Consider the following 21,177-nt stretch of genomic DNA (forward strand, 5'->3'; position numbering starts at 1 on the left):
ACAATCGCTGACTGTTATAACGAGCGTACTACACGGATATACCGTACAAATTTTGGTAACAATGCAAACATTCTTAATTGCTCGGGTAATCAAAAAAACCCAATTCTTGAAATAGACAAAAATGAAAGGGGCAACAGCTTTTATGACCACCCGCATGGGATTAGGGGTTGGTTTATGACTTAACCTTGTCCTTTTGGGATGGGGGCTATACAATAGTGCATTGGCATTCCGCTTGTAATTTCTATGGTCGTATTTACAGATTGTCTTGTATTCACTGAACCATAAATTTATTTTGGGACTTCTAAGAATTTTGGAAACGATAATTGTTTGTATGCAGATCACTTTACTGTCATTTTAAAGTAAAATCACTTAGAAATGAACCCTTCCTTCGGAAACTTGTATACTAACAAAAGAAAACGTCTCACGATTCGCAAAAAGGTAAATTTATTTGTGAGTTAGATAGAATGTGGTGCAAAAAATGTTGAAGTGTGAAAAAGTTTTTTCTTTGTCCTCTTAAACAGTATCGACATTGTGGAATAATAGACATTGTTGAATAACATAACTGAAAAAATAAATTCAGAAAGTGAGAGATTACAAACATCAGTGAAGCATTGCTTCAATGGTTCACTACATAAAGGAGTGCTGGATTTTCAATAGACGGTCTGATCTTGAAGGCTCAAGTGGAAAATTGCTAAACAATTTGGAAGTGATGATTTTGTATGTAACAATGGTTGGCTGGATCAATCAATTTAAAAACCGACATAGTGCCATTTATGCAAAAATTAGTGGAGAATCTCGATCTGCAGATCCAATAATGGCAAATGAATGCATTGACTGTGTTTTTTTCAGAAATCAGAAAAGATTTCAATGATGAAGACATCTACAACACAGGAAACAGGAAATCCAGTTTATTATTAATTATTATTGTTTTTAATTACAGAGAAATAAACAGTGTTTAGTATTAAGTGTATGGTTTTAAAATTACAGACAAATAAATTGTGTTTAACGTTAAGTGTATTGTAGTTTATACGGCGCCTCCGTAGCCAGGTGGGCAGGAGCAGTGCGTAGCACACGCTTCTTGAGTAGACCAGGGTCCGTGACCACCAAATAAGGAGGGTGCGGAAGGTCAGGGAATGACCACCGCATATCCCCAACCCGGATAAAGGGTAAGGGTTGGCATCAGGAAGGGCATCCAGCCGTAAAAATTTCATGCCAAAACACTAAAAACGCTGACCTCATATATAAAATGGGGAAAAGGCGAGGGAAAAAAAAAGATTGTAGTTTTATAGAAGCATATTAATACAAATAATTTGTAGATATATACTAATATTATTTTTTACTCTCTGATATTTCTTTTGTTTTTTTCAATCTCTTTTTATCAAGTTATCGAGAATTTAAAAAAATAGGAGGTAGATTTAACTTATCACTGATATAGTGAGTAATGGTTATGACGAGGAGATTTTTTCCATCCCTTGATGCTCGTTATAACCAAGTTCAACTGTATTTTCAGATATTTATAGAATATAACAAAATGAAATAGTTATAGAAAAAAATGCATTTTATGAGTATTATTTAATTATACCCAGGAGCTTGAAAGCATGCACAACTGTAGACAAGTCCTGAAGCAATCAGTAAAATCAAATCTGAAACATATACCTAAATCAATTACTCATTCAACATTTTGTAGCTAGAGTCCTGTGTGGGATCATTGTATTAGACCTGCACAAAAAAAAAAAAAACTTAGCAACTAAGGCCATATTGCTCTGTGGATATGTGTTGGTCATTCCCTGACCTTTCTGCATCCTCCGTATTTGGTGGTCACGGGCTTGAACCCCAGTCTAATCAAGAAGCGTGTGCTATGCACTGCTGCTCCTGCCCACTTGGCTACGGAGGTACCAGAGCGAGAGAGAGAGAGAGAGAGAGAGAGAGAGAGAGAGAGAGAGAGAGAGAGAGAGAGAGAGAGAGAGAGAGAGCGAGAGTAAGAAGTAGAAGAGAATCACCAAGAAGGAGAAGAATGATGATACCCAGCTCTGGTAATACAAGTAAAACTGCAATTTTTTTTGGTAAATGGCCATGTGGAAACATATTACATCTAAACCTAAATTGCAGAAACATTAGTGCTCCACCCATATTCCTCCCCCTCAGTTTCTAGCCTCAATTTCAAACTCTGAATACAGGAATACCTCGCATAGCGTGGTTAATTCGTGCCAAAAAAATACCGCACTATGAGAAACTGCACTGATCGAGGTATTATTAGTATGTATTTTAGCGTAATGCGTTCCGACAATTTGACTATATGGGTCGAGTTGCAAAAATACATAGATGTTTGTTTACTATAAATTGATGCACACGAACATTCCACTTTCTCTCTTGAAGTTATAGATAATGCCTTGATACAGTGGTTGCATAAATTTGGTGGTATTGGAGGATAAAAACAACAGCCATATATTTGTCAACTTAAGTTCTTTGGCAGAATGTGCTGTGCAATGATCTGGAATCATCAAAATGTTCCTTTATTTCTGAAGTCATTCATCTTCCATTCTCAATAACCAAGGCTGAAAAAATTTTGCCACTTTGATTGGTCTCATAATTTCACGGAAGTTGGTTATCTCCTAAAACTTTGGCATGGAAAATTTCTCAAGCAAACTGGTACGGTTTTGTACTGTTGTCTGCGCTGCAGAATAGTGATTCTTTATTTACTTGTCAATATTAAATATATCCTTTGGCTTAAATTTTTCAAGAATGATTTCTATATAACATAACCAGTTTGTGGCATTTTTTTTTCACACATTAAGTTTCATTTCATGAAACTTATTCCTTTCATTTACTCCTAAGTTATTCCTTATGTTATCTTCTCCCTTTTCTTACTTGTGTGGACATCCTAACCACCGAGAAGAGTTTGCATGTGATCAAAATCAGTATAGTTAAATCGTGGAATAAGTGTTTTTTAATCGTAGTTATACTTTAATGGAATTAACCTTTGAAGGTAATGAGTCATTTAAAGTGTTTTTTTATCACTGTTCTAGTGTCACACACTACAAGTTTTTTTTTTTTTTTGCTTTTTCAGTATCATAGACAAAGTAGTTTAGGGATGTATTTGTTTGCAATGTCAGTTTTATTTCATTCCATTCTGTCAACCTCTTGTATAATTTTCAATTAATGTCCATGCTTAATTCTCTCTGTTTAATGCTTTGTCACCATATCTGATAGAAGAGGTTTAATATGAAGAGACTGTAAATTAATTAAGACAAGCTTCTTCAAAAAGATATCAGCTTGGATCCTTTTAAAAATAGATTACAACAAAAGGCTCTGAACACAGCACAATTGCAAGTGACTTACTAGTGATGTTTTTCAGAGGGTATTTATATTGTACCTACCATAACTGGCTTTGTTTATGTAAGTAAATGTATGTTTTTTTTTGCTTTGTTTATGTTTAAGTAAATTAACATGTGTATTTCAGGAAATGCAGAACCACCTGCGTCTGCATTTCCTGAAAGATACTAGTGCTGGAGCAACAATAGGACAGTTGTACCAAGCTTTATATTAATGATTCTACTGTATTGTTATAACTATATAATAATAATGTAATGATAGTTATTAGTATTATGTAATAATTGGTGGATTTTTTTCTCCTTTTTTTTTTTTTTTTTTAATATTGGCGCATTGTAGCCTTAGTTGCTAATGCGCCAAAAAATCCAAACAAACATCTTTTTTAATATTAAGGCAGATGACAAAAATTAAATTCTATTTCAAAAAAATGCACAATTAGTGGTAAGGAACTGATCTTGCTGCCTGCAACCTGCTTGTTGCAACAACCCACCCAGCTCACAACCCTCAGCATTTATCCTGTTTTGTTCTCTAACCAAAAGAGATAAAACAGATTGCACACCCTGAGTTAGATGGAAATTTTTGATGTTAAAAATGCCTTTACCAGCTTTATTTGGAAAAAAGCTTTATATTACCTAGAAATCGTTATATAAAATCATCATGAAACCCAATGCACATGCATTGTACTTGATGTTAAAAATGTATTTTCTTGGGCGCATGCGTTGTACTTATTGTGTGCAGTGATGCAACAAATACAATGCATGCACCCAAGAAAACTCAATTGTACGCAACAAGTGCAGTGACACAACAAGTACAGTTGAGCAGGATGTGCTATGTTATACCGTTATATCAGCATAATGATTAATACGCTAGTGACTATGCCAAAATCTACAGCCCAGCATTCGAAGGAATATTGTGAAAGAAAGAAAGGGAAGTTGGACAGAAATGAATCCAAATGAAATTGAACAACCATGTTTCCCTGTGCGTGGAACTTCTGAAACTGCCCACAAGAAAACTCAAGCTTAAAAGATGAAGGAATATCGTGAAAGAAAGAAAAGGAAATCAGACAGAAATGTGAATCCAGATGAAATTCAACAAGAGTGTTATGCCTGGGACTCCTCAAACTGCACCCAAAAAACTCGAGCTGAAATAATGAAGGAATATTGTGAACACAAGAAAAGGAAATTAGAAATTCAAACTATTCCAAATCATAATGAAATTCAACCACAGAGTTCTACTATGCCTGATACTTATCAGGAATCTAAAACTCCAGCTGAATGAATGAAGGAATATCGTACACGAAAAAAAGCGAAATTAGAAATGGCTAATAATGAGATTCTGATTACATCCCTATAGTGTCTACACGAGCTGACAGTGAGTTTGAAAAACTAGTGTACAAAAACCCATTTGGATTTAGTTGTAATGTTTGTGATCGTTTATGGTTTCAATTAGATTTGAAACCATTTCCAACAACTTCATATGAATTACTTAAAAATGAATTTCCTTTACAAGAAGTGAGTACTTTCGTGACATGAAATACGTGTCATACTTAATTAAAAGAGGGACGGATACCAACCATGGCCATGTCAAATGATTTATATATCCAACATATCCTACTGATTTGCCTCCACTGGATGTTGTAACTGAGCATTTGATATCACCACGATTACCCTTTATGCAAATTTGTCGTTTACGTTATGAACATGGACAACATGGGATTATTGGACAAGTAATAAATGTACCAGTTAACATAAATATGATGGTTTATCAATTAACTAGAGAATTAGATGAGGATTATGCCATTAATGTACATACAAAATGAAGACTTGTATCTACAAGGATGTGTGCAGAAGAAAATAGTGAAAATATGGTTATGGTATTTGATAAATTCACCTTTGTATAAATTGTACGACATAAAAGTGAGTGACGATTTCTTGGGGACGAATGATGATAGTGAACAGGAACATTCAGATGAAATTGTGGAACCTGTCAACAATGATGATGAACTATTGTTAATTCAACAACAAACATTATTATTATTATTATTATTATTATTATTAACTATATGGTACAAGGAAGCCTGAGGCTTATGCTGCACCAGCCAAAAAAAAAAAAATTTTTAATACTCCAAGAGAGAGAGAGAGAGAGAGAGAGAGAGAAAGAGAAAGGAATCACCAAGAAAGAGAAGAATGATGATATCCAGCTGAGGACCCTGGGTGTGCCAAGCCCATACTCACCAGATGTGAGCCCCTGGGGTTAAATTTTGTTATGGTCTGAAGATATTTATGTATAGCACCAGGTCAGAAATCATCTCCAACAAGTTTCATATTTGATATACATGCAAAAGAACTTTCTTTTCCAGCTATATACACCAATGAGCCAAAACATGACCAGCAAGTCATTATGCAAATCGAAGCAACCGTAATTCACCTGCAGTTGTATAAAAAATACCTAATACTGAGCTCTGTTAACCAGTGTTACTCTTGTTCTTCAGATGAGAAAGACAGCGGATTTAAACGAGTTTGACAAAGACCAAATTGTAATGGTCAGATGACTGGGTCAAAGCATGTCCGAAATGGCATGGCTGGTGGTGTGTCCATGGTCAGCTGTGGTTAGTTTGTTTGTTATTTGGAGCATTAGCAACTAAGGCCATACTGCTCCGGGACATGCGGTGGTCATTCCCCGACCTTTCCGCATCCTCCATATTTGGTGGTGACGGGTTCAAACCCTGGTCTAATCAAGAAGCGTGTGCTATGATCTGCTGCTCCTTCCCACCTGGCTACGGAGGTGCAGCTGTGGTTAGTACCTACCGAAAGTGGTCCGAGGAGGGGGAACCCACAAACCACTGGCAAGGTGTTGGATGACCACTGCTCATCGATGCTTGAGGTGAGCGAAGGCTCTCCCGGATGATACATGGCAATAGAAGGGCGATTGTGGTGCAACTCACTGGTAATTGGAATGCTGGTGATGGGAGTAATGTGTCACAACACATGGCGCATCGAACCCTACTGAAAATGGGGCTGCGTAGCTGCAGGCTGCTCCGAGTGCCCATGCTAACCACAGTTCACTGGTGACAGTGCCTACAATAGCACATGAGCGTCGAAACTGGACCTTGAGTGATTGGAAGAAGGTCGTCTGGTCCAATGAATCACGTTTCCCGTTGCACCATGTGAACGGCTGGGTACGTGTGCGTCGTTTACCTGGGGAAGTGATGGCGCCTGGATGCACCGTGTGACAAAAACAAGCCAGTGGAGGCGTTGTCATGCTTTGGGCAATGTTCTGCTGGGACACCCTGGATCCAGTCATCCATGTGCCAGGCACTCTGAGTAATCTTTGTCTTTTACATTGTCAAGTGTGTTTCTTCTCAAGTAATTACCAGAACCTATTTTTACCCTGTCTTGGTGCATAATAGCCATTATGCACCAAGCCATTATCTTATACCAAACCAAACTTCTCAATTAATAAAATAATCTGAGTTTACTATTACCCAAATGTATTACCCTTACATTTACAAATATTTAAATGTGACTATTTTTAGGCTATTTTTTAAGAACTAAATAATTTAGGTTTTGTTAAGGCACCATACCTTGGATCCAATCATTTATCACCTTCCCAAGGCTTGGTGAGGTGATAAAAACTTTGACGTCAAAGTGTAGACAAACTGTTATGCTTTTATCAGTGTCATCAATATTACTAACAATAATAACAATATTGCTGAGAATTGGCAGTAGGATATGCATTCTGGCAAACAATTCCTTTTGCATAAAAGAAAAAGGAAAAAAAGAAAAGATTATCATAATCATCTCAGTAGATTTAATTTCTTTGACATTTTGGTGTAGAGAAGCATTAGCATTAGCAGAGGCATATGATGCAAGAAAGCAAGCTTATGCAGCATCAGCAAAAAAAAAAAAAAAAAAACATCACTCCCATTTCACCCCTCTGTTTGTTCAAAATACCTGTCCAGCTGAGCCTTAAATTTATTTAGGCTATCAACTTCCACAACAAGGTATGGAAGTCTGTTCCACCCGCTGGCTAAAGGCAAATTTCCGCACATCATCTATCCTACATCTGTCTTTCCTCAGTTTGAATTTATGTCCTCTCAGGTGATTATTCTGAGCAAAAGGAAGAATCCCATTGGCATTGAGCATGCTCAAACCATTCAAGGCTTTATACACCTCTATCAGATCACCTCGCCGGTGCCTAGTCTCTAGACACTGTAATTTGCAAAACTTAAGCCTTTCTTTGTAAGAGCAACCCTTTGTTACATTCACTAATCTTGTTGCCCTTCTTTGTACTCATTCCAGCAGCTCTACATCCTTCTTGAAAAGAGGCCTCCAGACCTGTATACAGTACTCAAGGTGTGGCCTGACCATTGCCTTATACAAGGGAATAATTACCTCCTTATTCCTGCTAGAAAAATTCCTGTATATCATTGACAAGACACCATGAGCTACTCTTGCAGCCTGTCTGCACTGCTCAGAAAACTTCATATCTGCCTGCACAATTACCCTGAGGTCCTTTTCATTCTCTACCACTGTCAGTGTAGTACCACAGAGTTGATACGTTGCTCTGGGGTTACTGTTTCCCATATGTAGTACTTTGCATTTGTCAATGTTAAACTTCATTTGCCACCTCTCAGCCCATCTGCTCAACCTTTCCAGATCCTTTTGCAGCAGCATAGCATCAGCAGTGTCCTTAACAGCATTTTTTTATTTTGTTTGTAGATTGCAGTAGAAAGTTTTTCCCCACATCCCATCACTTTTGATTATTATTCTTTCCATCAGGATTTGATTTCATTTGCAGTAATGATGTTTTCAACTCTATGTAAACATCCACTCCAGGTTGGAAACAAATATTTGCAATCAACCATTGACCATACACAGTGCTCATTACTATCTCGTTATCCTTTTGACCACACTGTCGACAGCTGCAGTATTGCTTGAAATGTCGCTTGCAAGTATACTCAGTCAGCATGGATGTTGTTGTTGTTATTTGGTTTTTAGGATCATTAGCAATGAAGGCCATATTGCTCCGGGGATATGCAGTGGTAATTTCCTGACCTTTCCGCATCCTCCGTATTTGGTGGTCACAGGCTCGAATCCCAGTCTGATCAAGAAGCTTGTGCTATGCACTGCAGCTCCTGCCCACCTGGCTACGGAGGCGCCAGTCAGCGTGGAGGAAGCATAAAATTATTCAAATAATTTGTCAGATTTCAAAAAGGCAAATGCAAGAGAAAAATCATCAGTCAGAATGTGACAATAACATTGAAATGTTAGTTAATTTAATCATAGCTGGTCAAAATTATTAAACTTAAAACTAAACATCATTGCTAAAACTGTTATTTTTATTATTTTATTACTTAGCTGTTCTAGCAGCTGGATATCCTCATATTGCTCCCTACATGGCTGATGAAAGCATGCTGTCCACTCCTGGTGTAGAATCTACAGATTATACACTAGCTGAATACCTCAATTATGCTGAACAAGTAAAGGCTTGTGTAGATCGTTTAAATCAGATGGGTATGTATTTTATTATACTTTTACATTATTCTTAGAAAAAGTTGTTTGGTTTTTTTTTTTTTTTTGGGGTTTTTTTTAGGAGCATTAGCAACTAAGGCCATATTGCTCCGGGGATATGAGGTGGTCATTCCATGAGGTGGTCCTCATCCTCCGTATTTGGTGGGTACGGGATCGAACCCCGGTCTAATCAAGAAGCATGTGCTACGCACTGCTGCTCCTGCCAACCTGGCTGCTGAGGCAGAAAAAGAAAAAGTTGTTTAATCAATCAGGCTCATCACAATATATATTTTTGTATTTCTAAAACTTCAATTCAGCAGACAAACCAGGTGAAGCTGTAAAAGAAAACCCTTTGCTCATTGAATCTTTATTTGGCAATACCCTTACAGGGCAGTGGCGTAGCTAGGGAGTGGGTGGTCTGCCTCAGGCGGCACTTGAGGAGAGAACTGAGTTGAAGAGAGAAATGTTTTTATTTTTTCCACTGGACAGAGTGATCCAAGAAATCACCACGAGATGTCAACAGCTTCATGTTCTTGCTGAAAAATATGCCTTCCTTACTCCATCGAATCTTTTGAAAGATAAATACAAATGTCAACTAAATCATGATCATGATGACATTAATAAGGAAGAGTTCCTCGTTGAGAGATAAAGACTTCAGAGTTTTATTTCTGTTGCTGCTACGCAAGACAAAACAGAGACGTGGAAGGACAGTCCCTTTGAACTTTTGCAGTTTATTCTAAAATACAGCCTCGAGAACTCAGTTCCAAATATTGTAATACTACTGCGAATTTTCCTCACAATTGCTGTAAGTGTGTTTTTTTTTTTTTTTTTTTTTTATGAGAACCCCAAACACAAGAGGTATTAGAACCTATACTACTTAGTACCGTGCTTCGGTTGGAGGTTGAGAAGACGAAAGAAGATATTTGTTGATATTGGACTTGAACTTCTGTAGATTGTAATTTTCAGGAAATACGTATGAAGGAAGGTTGTTCCAGAAAACGGCAGTTGAATGAATAAATGAGGAAGATGAAAAGTTGGTTCTGTGGGTTTGAAGTTGGACAGTAAATGGATGTTGGCTGGTGGCGGCACGTGTTCGGACTGTTTTGAAAGAGAGAGCGAGAATTATAGAAGCCAGTTCAGAAGAACAGCGCCCATGGAAGTATCTGTAGAAGAGGCATGCAGCAGAAACAGTGCGTCTATGAGAAAGCGAGTGGAGAGACTCTGTTAGAGATGAATCATTAATTAACCTAACTGCCCTCTTCTGAATGGAATCAAGAAGCCTGAGAGAGGTTTTGGGGGCATCACCCCAGATGTGGGAACAATATTCCATGGCAGGGCGGATTTGCAATTTATACAGAGTGAGTAGCTGTTTGGAAGAAAAGTAACGCCGAGAGCGAAAGAGAAAACCAAGTTTTTTAGATGCAGAGGAAGCAATATTTGTAATGTGCTTGTGCCAAGAGAGATTAGAAGTCAGGGTAATCCCCAAAAGAGATATATCATTTTGCCTAGAAATCGGAGTGTCACTAAAGATAAGCATAGGAGCAGAAGAATCCTTTTTGCGAGATATAAGACAAGACTGAGTTTTAGAAGGGTTGAAATCAACTAAGTTGTCTTTGCCCCACTGGAGAATTACCTGAAGATCGGCATTTAAGGAATTGGCAGCAGATTTTCGAGAACTTGAAGCTGATTGAGCTGGACAAGGTTTCTCAAAATGGAAAGTTGAATGCAATGTGCTATCATCGGCAAAACTATGGATAGGATTTCCAGTCAATGGAAGAAGGTCATTGATATTCAAGAGGAAAAGAGTGGAGGAAAGAACTGAACTTTGGGGGACACCGGCATTAGTGGACAAGTTAGAAGACAGAGAGCCATCTACCATCACCCTCATCGAGCGATCAGAGAGAAAACTGGATAACCAATTACTAAAAACAGTTGGCAAACCATAAGATGGAAGCTTGTTTAGAAGACCTTTATGCCAAACACGATCAAAAGCCTTTGATTTGCTAGTTGTGAGAGTTTTTCTAAATTAAAATTGATTAAAATTAAGAATTACCTAGATCTACAATGAGTACCTTGCGTTTAAGAAATCTTGCCATACTGTCTATAGAACAGCAACTGAGTGATGAAATAGACTTCAACAATGTCATTGAAGATTTTGCTAACAGAAAAGGAAAAAAAATAACATTTAGAATGTTGGAATTAAAGTTTTACTTCAAAAATAAACATAGTGTTTTAATTTATTTCCCTGTATGTCGTTTTGACTTTTTGTAGTATTTTTGGCATATATTGAGAGAGGTGGCAAGCTCAGGGACTGCCCCTGGTGGCAAAAGCTCTAGCTACAGTACAGTTACAGGGTATTGCCAAAGTAGGGGGAGGCACTGCACAACTAATCTGTCTGTCCACTCTAATAATTTGTCTAATTCTTCCTTACATTTATTCAAACTACCCATTTCCACAACACCAGAATTTGTTCTATCAATTAGTTACTTTCTGGCTGAAAGCAAATTTTCACACATCTGTTGTGCAGTCATCCAAATTTATATCCACTTATGTATCTTATAACATAAGGATTATGGTGTCAGCATTTAGTTTACTCAATCCATTTAAACCTTTAAATACTTCAATCAGATCTATTTGCATGTGCCTAGTTTCCAAGCACTGCAATTTGCAAATCTGAAGTCTTTCATGGTAAGAGTACCCTATTCTGGTTGTTCTTTTCCTAGAGATCCATATCCTTCTTAAAATGAGGCTTCTAGACTTCTGTGCAGTACCCAGCATGTGGCTTAAATTAATCACCTTGCCAAACTTTGTATCGTTTAAAAACTTGGCCAATATGCTTATTTTCATCGATATCATTAATAATTAATATATTATATATTATTCTACTGTTGGCATTCATGGTGAGTAGACGTGCCTATTACAGCTCTTCATAGCGACATTAAAGAAGTGAAGTGAACTAGAGCAGGATTTCAAAGGTTATTTAGTATATTGTAAAGTTTATTTTAATAAGTTTTTTTTTTTTTTTCTGTAATAGTTGGATTTTCTTTGTTATAAATATAATTTTTTGAAAGTTTCCTTTATTAATCATTAGTAAATTTCATAATGGATATTACAAGATCTGCCTTGAACACTTCGTCAGAGGGTACCATTACTTATATGGAAATAGCCAGTGGCGATTTCCGGGTGAGTCATTGTTTTATCCTTTGCAGAACCTGTGGCATGTATTTCAAGGTTGACCTAGTGGATAATCCTAGCTCCCTTGGAGATTCTTTTCTTTGTCATCTTGGTAAAGAGTGCACTGATCTTAAGTTACAATTTGAGTCACTGAAAAAACGGGTGCTTGCCCTCGAGAATATTGAAAATGGGAGCTTTTCAGCAATTCAAGACTCTAGCAACCTACCAAGTGATGCAGTCCTGATTCGGACCGCAGAACAGAATAATCAAGTGCAAACTACTCTGGTTCAAAAGGACTTAGTTTTATTAGGAGACTCTATTGTCAGGGAAATGGGAAATATATTTTGCAATAAGGATAGGTGGACTAGAATCAGGGTATGTCTACCAGGAGCAACTATTAATGATGTCACCAACAGACTGTCAGATTTTAAGGGGGGAAAAGAGAATATTATTATTCATGTGGAGACTAATGACATTAATCATACACAATCTGACAATTTGTTAGACAAATATAGGACCATGCTGAAGAAATGTCGCGAGTTAGGTCACAATGTTTATGTGTCTGCAATTCTGCCCAGGCACAATAGGAGGGATTATATGCTGAAAGCCTTGTGGATTAACTTAAGACTTGGACTCTGAAGGTTTTGGGGGGGGGGAATTTCTATCCTCTTGGCCCGCACTTGTAGGTAGAAGGAATCTGTTTTGTAGAGACAGGATACATTTAAACAAAGGTAGCGCAAGAGTTTTTGCCAGTATTATTGAGGATACCTTTAAAGGTTCGGGGAAACTGCTAGTTTGGGAGGGGAACAAGGTTAATGTAGATACTCTGATAGTATTGGTTAAATTAACACTTGCACATACCTCAAGAGTATTTGTTTGTTACTGCAGCAGAACATAGTAGCAAGATGTTCCAAGGGCAGAAACATTTCAAATGAGTGGGTAGCAAATGCCAGGGAAGTGAGCTTAAATAACTTTAAGGGGTGTGTCAGGGTATTTAAGTATACAAAAACACAAAGTCTTAATTGTTTATACAGTAATGTCAGAAGTGTCATCAATAAAATGAGTGAATTCGAACTGCTGGTTAGAATAAATAACACTGACATAATAGGGCTTACGGAAACGTGATGCCACCCAGAGATAGAAGGAAAAAATTTGTTTAATTTCTAGGGTTGAATTTGAAAGTGTCTGCAATTCTGCCCAGACACGATAGGAGGGAGTATATGATGAGAGCCCTGTAGATCAATTCAGCCCTGGAAAGATTGTGCAGGGCTCAAGGGGTAGAATTTTTTTCAGCCTGGTCTGTACTTGTTAACAGGAGAGACTGCTTCTACAGGGATGGGATACACTTAAATAGAAAGGGTGCAAGAATGTTTGCTGATGCTATCGAGGCAGTGTTAGGTGGGTCGGAAAACTGCTAGATTGGGGGGATACAAGGACTAATAGATTAACAGTAGCCACTGGCAGAGGCAAAAGTGATTCTTGCACTGCTTCTATTGGAATGAGCAGCAGCTTGGAAAATAAGATGCAGGATATTTCAGAGACCGCTGGGAATCATTAGGGTACAAGTAAACACATGGGTTGTGTTAGGGTAGCTAAGAAAAAGAACAGGTGCATGTATACTTGCGTGTACACCAATGCTAGGAGTTTAGTAAATAAATTTGATGAATTTGGTGAAAGAGGCCTATGCGCTCCAGATTCATATTATTGAAATGAAAAAATTATAATTCCTCAGAGCAGTTAATACTAGAATATACATATAGAGAACGGTTAGTATACAAAAGAGCTTTCAGCTGAGTAGAGTAAAACATATTTTACTCTACTCAGCCGAAGTTAAACATATTAAATGACAGTTAGAATGGAGATGTGCACTGCCAAGTTGGTGTGTGAGGCGCGTGGCTAATTGTTTGAGGTTGAAGTTTGTGGCTGTGACGTATCGTGGTGATGCGGCCAGCATTTGTCTATGGACAGAATTATTGCTTCTGTGATGGGGTTAACTTGACAACCACTGTTCCTGTTCAAAGAGGTATCCGAGCATTTTATGTTTAACGATTCCAACCAGGTGCGCCGTAGGTAATGGTGGGACCTGTCCACAACCACGACATCGCGGTGTGGGTCAATGTCGTGGTGGGTTGTCCAGACATGCTCGGCAGTAGCTGAGTGTTCCACATCTGCCAAACGGATCGCCCTTTTATGTTCTGAGAGACGTTTCTCGAGCCGACGTCCAGTCTCTTCAAAGTAGCAGCTAGTGCAGTCACGGCAAGAGATGCGATAGACCAAACCGCTCTGCAGAAGGGTGGGGACAGGTGTTTTCACGTTGGAAATGAGAGAATGCAGTTTCTTGCCTGGGAGTTGGACACACTCTAGCTCTGCAGGTGAAAGACGCACAGAGATCACCAGGGTCAGGGTGGATCTTGCGAGGTGTGGCTATCCCATCGACATCCTTGACAGGTGTGACCTACAGGCACGCGACAACATGGCGACCAACAGTAACGTCAACAGTGGTGAGTCATCCACGAGGGCATTTATCCCATACTACCCCAACCTGTCACAACAGATTGGTAGAATCCTAAAATCACATGGCATAAAGTGCATCCAACTCCCAGGCAAGAAACTGCGTTCTCTCATTTCCAACGTGAAAACACCTGTCCCCACCCTTCTGCAGAGCGGTTTTGTCTATCGCATCTCTTGCCGTGACTGCACTAGCTGCTACTTTGGAGAGACTCGACGTCGGCTCGAGAAACGTCTCTCAGAACATAAAAGGGCGATCCGTTTGGCAGATGTGGAACACTCGGCTATTGCCGAGCATGTCTGGACAACCCACCACGACATTGACCCACACCGCGATGTCGTGGTTGTGGACAGGTCCCACCATTACCTGCGGCGCACCTGGTTGGAATCGTTAAACATAAAATGCTCGGATACCTCTTTGAACAGGAACAGTGGTTGTCAAGTTAACCCCATCACAGAAGCAATAATTCTGTCCATAGACAAACGCTGGCAGCGTCACCACGATATGTCACAGCCACAAACTTCAACCTCAAACAATTAGCCACGCGCCTCATGCACCAACTTGGCAGTGCACATCTCCATTCTAACTGTCATTTAATATGTTTAACTGAAGAAGGCTGTCTACTCAGCCGAAAGCTCTTTTGTATACTAACCGTTCTCTATATGTATATTCTAGTATTAACCGCTCTGAGGAATTATAATTTTTTCATTTCAATAATTGATGAATTTGAGGTATTGCTCAAAACCTCAATTTCAGAGACATGGTGTCACACAGATATAAGGAATGCAGAACTGGAATTTGGGGAGTACAGTGTCTACAGAAAGAATAGACAGGATAGGAAGGGAGGAGGGGTTATGCTATTAGTTAAGAAATACATAAAATCCAAGGAAGTGAAGCCAGTCAACATCGCTGGACAGTGCAGTGTCGAGTCAGTTTGGTGTGACATAAGCATTGGGAGATTAAAATTGAGAGTAAGAGTGTGCTATAGGCCTAATGACTCTGATGAGTATAATAAGAAACTGTACAGGGAAATAGAGTGGGCCAGTAAATCAGAGAGTCTTATAATGGGGGATTTTAATTTCCCAGATATTGACTGGAATTCGGGGGCTGGTCACTCACACACTAGCAAGGCTTTTGTGGATTTATTGGATGATTGTTTTCTACATCAGCATGTTCGGGAGGCAACTGGAGGGAGTAATACTATTGATTTGATTATCAGTAGTGATTCTTCATGCATTAAGAATCTGCAGATAAATGAACCACTAGGTGGAAGTGATCACAGTGTGCTGAAGTGGGATTTACTCAAAGAGGTAACTACCATTAGGGGTAAAGGGAAGGGTTATTGCTTTCGTAAAGGCGACTACGATGGACTGAGACAGTATTTAAATTCTATGCAGTGGGACCAACTGATGATGTTACCAACAGCAAATTCAAAATGGGAAGCATTCAAAGAACTTACCTTGGAAGCTACTAGGCTTTACATAGCAACTAAGAAATATTGTTCAAGGTTTAGGCCTAAATGGATGTCAGATAAACTAATGAGACATATGGCAGAGAAGAAAAATGCATGGGATACATATAAATTAACACGTGACACAGAAGCCTATGGATAGATACAAGTTGATCTGTAACCAAGTTACAAAGGAGGTTAGGCAGGCAAAGGCAGATTACGAGAAATCTTTGGCAAGGGATGCAAAGAAAAACAGCAAAGAGTTCTTTACTTATGTAAACTCTAGAAGGAAGGAGATAAATTAGATTGGTCCACTTGATATCGATGGGTCAACTGTTGATGATCCTGCTCAGGTAGCTAACAAACTAAATGAATATTTTGCATCGACATTCACACATGAGGAGTTATTCAGCGAGGGGAGTGCCAGAGGTGTATTCAACTCTGGCAGTAAGCTAGAGAATCTTGTAATAACTGAGGGTAAAGTGGAGGAGAAATTGTTGAAGATAAACACAAGAAAGGCACCTGGGGTGGATGGGATCTATCCAGTTATATTAAAGGAGGCAGCAAAGGAAGTAAGCAAACCCTTAGCCATAATTATGAGAGCTTCCCTGGACTCAGGGAGGTACCCATGGACTGGAGATGTGAAAATGTGACCCCAATTCACAAAGGAGGATCAAAGGCTGATACAAGTAATTATAGACCTGTGAGTTTAACTTCTGTTCCCGGAAAATTAATGGAGGCACTGGTTAAAGAAGCACTGCAGTTATAGCTCGGACACAGCATGGTTTTGTTAAGGGGAGGTCTTGCCTGACCAATTTGATTGGATACTATGATGCAGTCACAAAAGAACTGGATGCAGGGAATAACTTTGATATTATATACTTGGATCTTAGAAAGGCTTTTGATACTGTTGCACATGGAAGACTGCTGCACAAATTGGAGCAGTGTGGCATTGGAGGCAAATTGCTGCTATGGATAAAGGGATGGTTGAGGGGGAGAAGACAGAGAGTGGTAATCAATGGACACTGATCATCGTGGACTAATGTTATTAGTGGAGTCCCTCAGGGTTCAGTATTGGGTCCATTATTGTTTTCTGTATTTATAAATGATATTGATGATGGTATATCAAGCTTAATGTCCAAGTTTTCAGACGATACAAAGGTTGGCAGGGTTGTCAAGGACACTACTGATATTATGCTGCCGCAACTGGATCTGGAAAGGTTGGGCAGATGGGCTGAGAGGTGGCAAATGAAGTTTAACATTGACAAATGTAAAGTACAGTACTACATATGGGAAACAGCAACCCAGAGCAACGTATCAACTCTGTGGTACTACACTGACAGTGGTAGAGAATGAAGGGACCTGGGGGTGGTTGTGCAGGCAGTACTACATATGGGAAACAGCACCCCCAGAGCAACGTATCAACTCTGTGGTACTACACTGACAGTGGTAGAGAATGAAGGGACCTGGGGGTGGTTGTGCAGGCAGATATGAAGTTCTCTGAGCAGTGCAGACGGGCTGCAAGAATAGCTCATGGTGTATTGTCAATGATATATAGGAATTTTTCTAGCAGGGATAAGGAGGTGATTATTCCCTTGTATAAGGCAATGGTCAGGCCACACCTAGAGTACTGTATACAGGTCTGGAGGCCTCATTTCAAGAAAAATGTAGAGCTGCTGGAACGAGTACAGAGAAGGGCAACAAGATTAGTGAATGGAACAAAGGGGTGCTCTTACGAAGAAAGGCTTAAGTTTTGCAAATTACAGTGTCTGGAGACTAGGCACCAGCGAGTTGATCTGATAGAGGTGTATAAAGCCTTGAATGGTTTGAGCATGCTCAATGCTGATGGGATTCTTCCTCTTGCTCAGAATAATCACCTGAGAGGGCATAAATTCAAATTGAGGAAAGACATGTAGGATAGACGTGCGGAAATTTTTCTTTTAGCCAGCGGGTGGTTGGTTGGTGGAACAGACTTCCATCCCTTGTCGTAGAAGTTGATAGCCTAAATAAGTTTAAGGCTCAGCTGGACAGATATTTTGAACGAACAGAGGGGTGAAGTGGAAGTGGTTATTTTTTATTTATTTATTTATTTTTTTTTTTTTTTGGCTGATGCTGCATAAGCTTGCTTTCTTGCATCAAATGCCTCTACAAATGCTAATGCTAATCAATTTCTTGGATGATGGGGTTTGCGTAATGTATATAAGAATTTTCTGCCTCCATTTGTAAAAGTATTTCATAGTTTATTACTTTTGTTTAATTTCCAAAAAAATTAAAAGCTAAATGAACTTGTATAAACACAGAAAGAATATAGAAATAAACTAAATTAGGAAAAAACTATTTCCAGTTCACTGAAAATAAACTGCTATAATTTTGTGATGGAATATAAAGTTATCCTCTTAGTTTTAAGTATTTGTGATATTACTTTTGTGTAATTCTGAAGAAATTGCATTTACTTAAAAAAAAAAAAAAAAAAAGTGCCATTGGGGTGGTACTTTTGCTGTTTTCCTGTTTTATTAATATGGTTCAGAAAAGCAGGAAAGTCGTAAGTAATTTATTTTTTCATTTGTGTTAGCATATATGCGTAATGCACATGTTGTCTTCACCATGTCTGTCCATCTATCTACATGTTATGATATAGCTCCTAGTGGATGGATTTTCATGCAGTTTTATATTTGGGTGCCTTGCAAAAATATTTTTCAACAATCATTCCATATATCATTAAAATTGGACCAGTATAAATCTGACAATTGTTATATTTTTATCTGTCTACATGCAATAACTCAACTCCCAGTTGATTGATTTTTGTGAAATCTTATATTTGGGGCTTTTAGAAAGATTTGTCCAGCCAAACCGGATTTCATTAATATCAGACCAGTAAATCTAGTTCCAGCAATTATTATTTCTCACTCCATCAGTCTTCGTCTAATAACTTGACTTCCAGTAGGTGGATTCTTATGAATTTTATATTTCATTCTTTCAGAGAAATTTGCTGAGCCTTCCCAAATTTCATTAAAATTGGACGAGTAGAAATCCAGTAATTATTATTTTATTATTATTATATATTTATTTATATATTTTTTTCTCCATACATATCACATAGACTAAACGTATATCGTAACTGAAGCACTGGATGTTTGTTGTCGTGCACTGGTTAGCATAATGAATGGGCAATTTGGCTGATGCACAGAAATGAAATGTTCTCAGTTTGCCTCAAAAAATCATTGCTTTTTGTCTTTTTTTTTTTTTTGTTATAAATCATGAATTTTTACTTCATAATTATTATTGCTTAAGTGAATATATTATCATATTCATTCCTCCTTGGTTAAACTATTCTTTAAAATTTGTGGAATTTTAACGAACTGTTATTAAAATTCCTAATGAATAAAAAGGCCTGGAACACTATATCAAAATCCAATTTGCTAATGCTTATTTTTTTTGATATTCAATATGTATAACTGCATTCATTTATAATAATCAATAACTACTTAACTACTTTCATGTTTTCTTGTAGTCAAGTACAAGTATCAGATATCAGTGCATTTCATGATACTTCATTTGTTTTCATTTAACATCTAAAAGAACATTTTCAAAATTATTTTTTAGTGCTAAAACTGGATAATGCCTTCCACTTTTATTATTTTTATATGTATTGTAGATGAAGGCAAATGGAGCCCTCACAAAGTGGAATTGGTTTTATGGACCCATTTTCTTGCTCGAGAATTGAAGCCTTCTCTCTTAAATGATATGCCTGCCCCTGAAAGTGTCACATCCAATGGTAAAGATGAAGGACACTCAGGTAACAAAAAAGATCAGCTTGAAAAATCTGAAGAGAATAAAGAAGAACAGGAAGGAAGTGAAAATTCATCTGATAGCTTTGCTAACAATGGATCTGAAAATAACTCTAGTGCTGAAAATTGTGGAAGTGGCGAGCCTGACCTCCACTCTAATAATGGCAGGGCAAGTGAAAATGACAGCATAGAAGAGCCACCAAGTAAGAAAATTTGTGTGTAGGTATAGATGTTTCCAGAGGCCTTGTGCAAGCCCAGCTCCAATTACACTCATCTGTTCTTAATTTTTACCATGGACAGAATTCGTGTAAAAATAACTATTCAGAGACTCCTATTTTTCTATCTTGTTCACCCTCATTTTAGAGCTATTACTTACAGTCCAAGTTGCAAGGTTTGTGTCATTGTTCACATGGAAAGGATACAAAACAAAAAAAGAAAAAAAAAACCAAAGACTTGCTTAATTCATTTCTTCCATATTTCAGTGCTTGAGAATTGTATTCATTTATAGTTGGATACTGGTGTAAGAACTTTTGTAGACCTTTTATGTTTTTTACTAGAATATAATACAAACTCTCAGGGCTAGTAATCTTGTTTTTTTAATGTCCTGATGTTTACTGCTGTTCTGCTAACATTTAGAAACATGATATACTCTCAATAGTATGTGTAAATTTTGGTGTATCTTACATGTGGTTTTTTTTTTTTTCTTTCATTATCATTGTTAAGCTGTTAACTCATGGATGTTTTTTCACTGCTTATAGTTCACATTACACTCAGACACTTGGTCTTGTTCATTTTCTATAATGAGGCAAAATAATAACCATAATATTATTTATGATATATCTGTTATCAGATAATAAATATTCTTTGTTGAAGTATTTTTATAAACTGCAGATGGCCAAAACAGTTAAATAAACTTAATTAAATTTAGTAGTAGAAATGAAAAAAAAAGTGCAGAAAATAAATTTTTGCTCCGATTTACATAAATAAAACAAATTGAAGTGAGTAGTGATACCTGAAACCTCATTACTTAGTTGAATAAGAATGATACATACATCATTTATATCATTGAGTAGAGAAGTGTACAGAAAAAAAAGTAATTTATTGATCAGGCAGTTATGTTGCTGTGCAGTTTATATGTGCACTAACAAGAGAAGTGTATGCTCTTACCACTCCTTCAAAATTTAGCCAAGCTTTGGATGAAATTATGGGTGTAAATTTTATTTTATCTTCAGACACTGACTGCTTGCAAAAAATATATATATATTTGAATAATATCAAATACTTTATATGCATGAATATTTTTAACTTTTGCAAATCCAGTTGATGGCACAGTGGATAATGCACCAGTGTATGGACTGGAAGTACAATATTCAAAACTTTCTGGCCCATTTTTTATCTTTTTTTCTCATTGTT

General features: G+C 37.7%; 1 protein-coding gene across 1 annotated transcript in view; it reads left to right on the plus strand.

Moving 5' to 3' along the window:
- LOC150076732 (uncharacterized) overlaps positions 1-20,112 on the plus strand; it is a 114,624-nt gene extending 94,512 nt beyond the window's left edge. The window contains exons 4-5 of the mRNA XM_090385618.1: positions 8,691-8,846; positions 19,632-20,112. Coding sequence (XP_090241744.1) covers positions 8,691-8,846; positions 19,632-19,987 — 512 coding nt within the window. The 3' untranslated portion in view covers positions 19,988-20,112. The remainder of the gene's footprint in view (positions 1-8,690; positions 8,847-19,631) is intronic.
- Positions 20,113-21,177: the final 1,065 nt, after the last annotated feature.

The sequence above is a fragment of the Mastigoproctus giganteus genome, chromosome 12 (genome assembly GCF_048544385.1).
Source record: "Mastigoproctus giganteus isolate SK-2022 chromosome 12, ASM4854438v1, whole genome shotgun sequence".
NCBI classification, from domain to species: Eukaryota; Metazoa; Arthropoda; class Arachnida; order Uropygi; family Thelyphonidae; genus Mastigoproctus; species Mastigoproctus giganteus.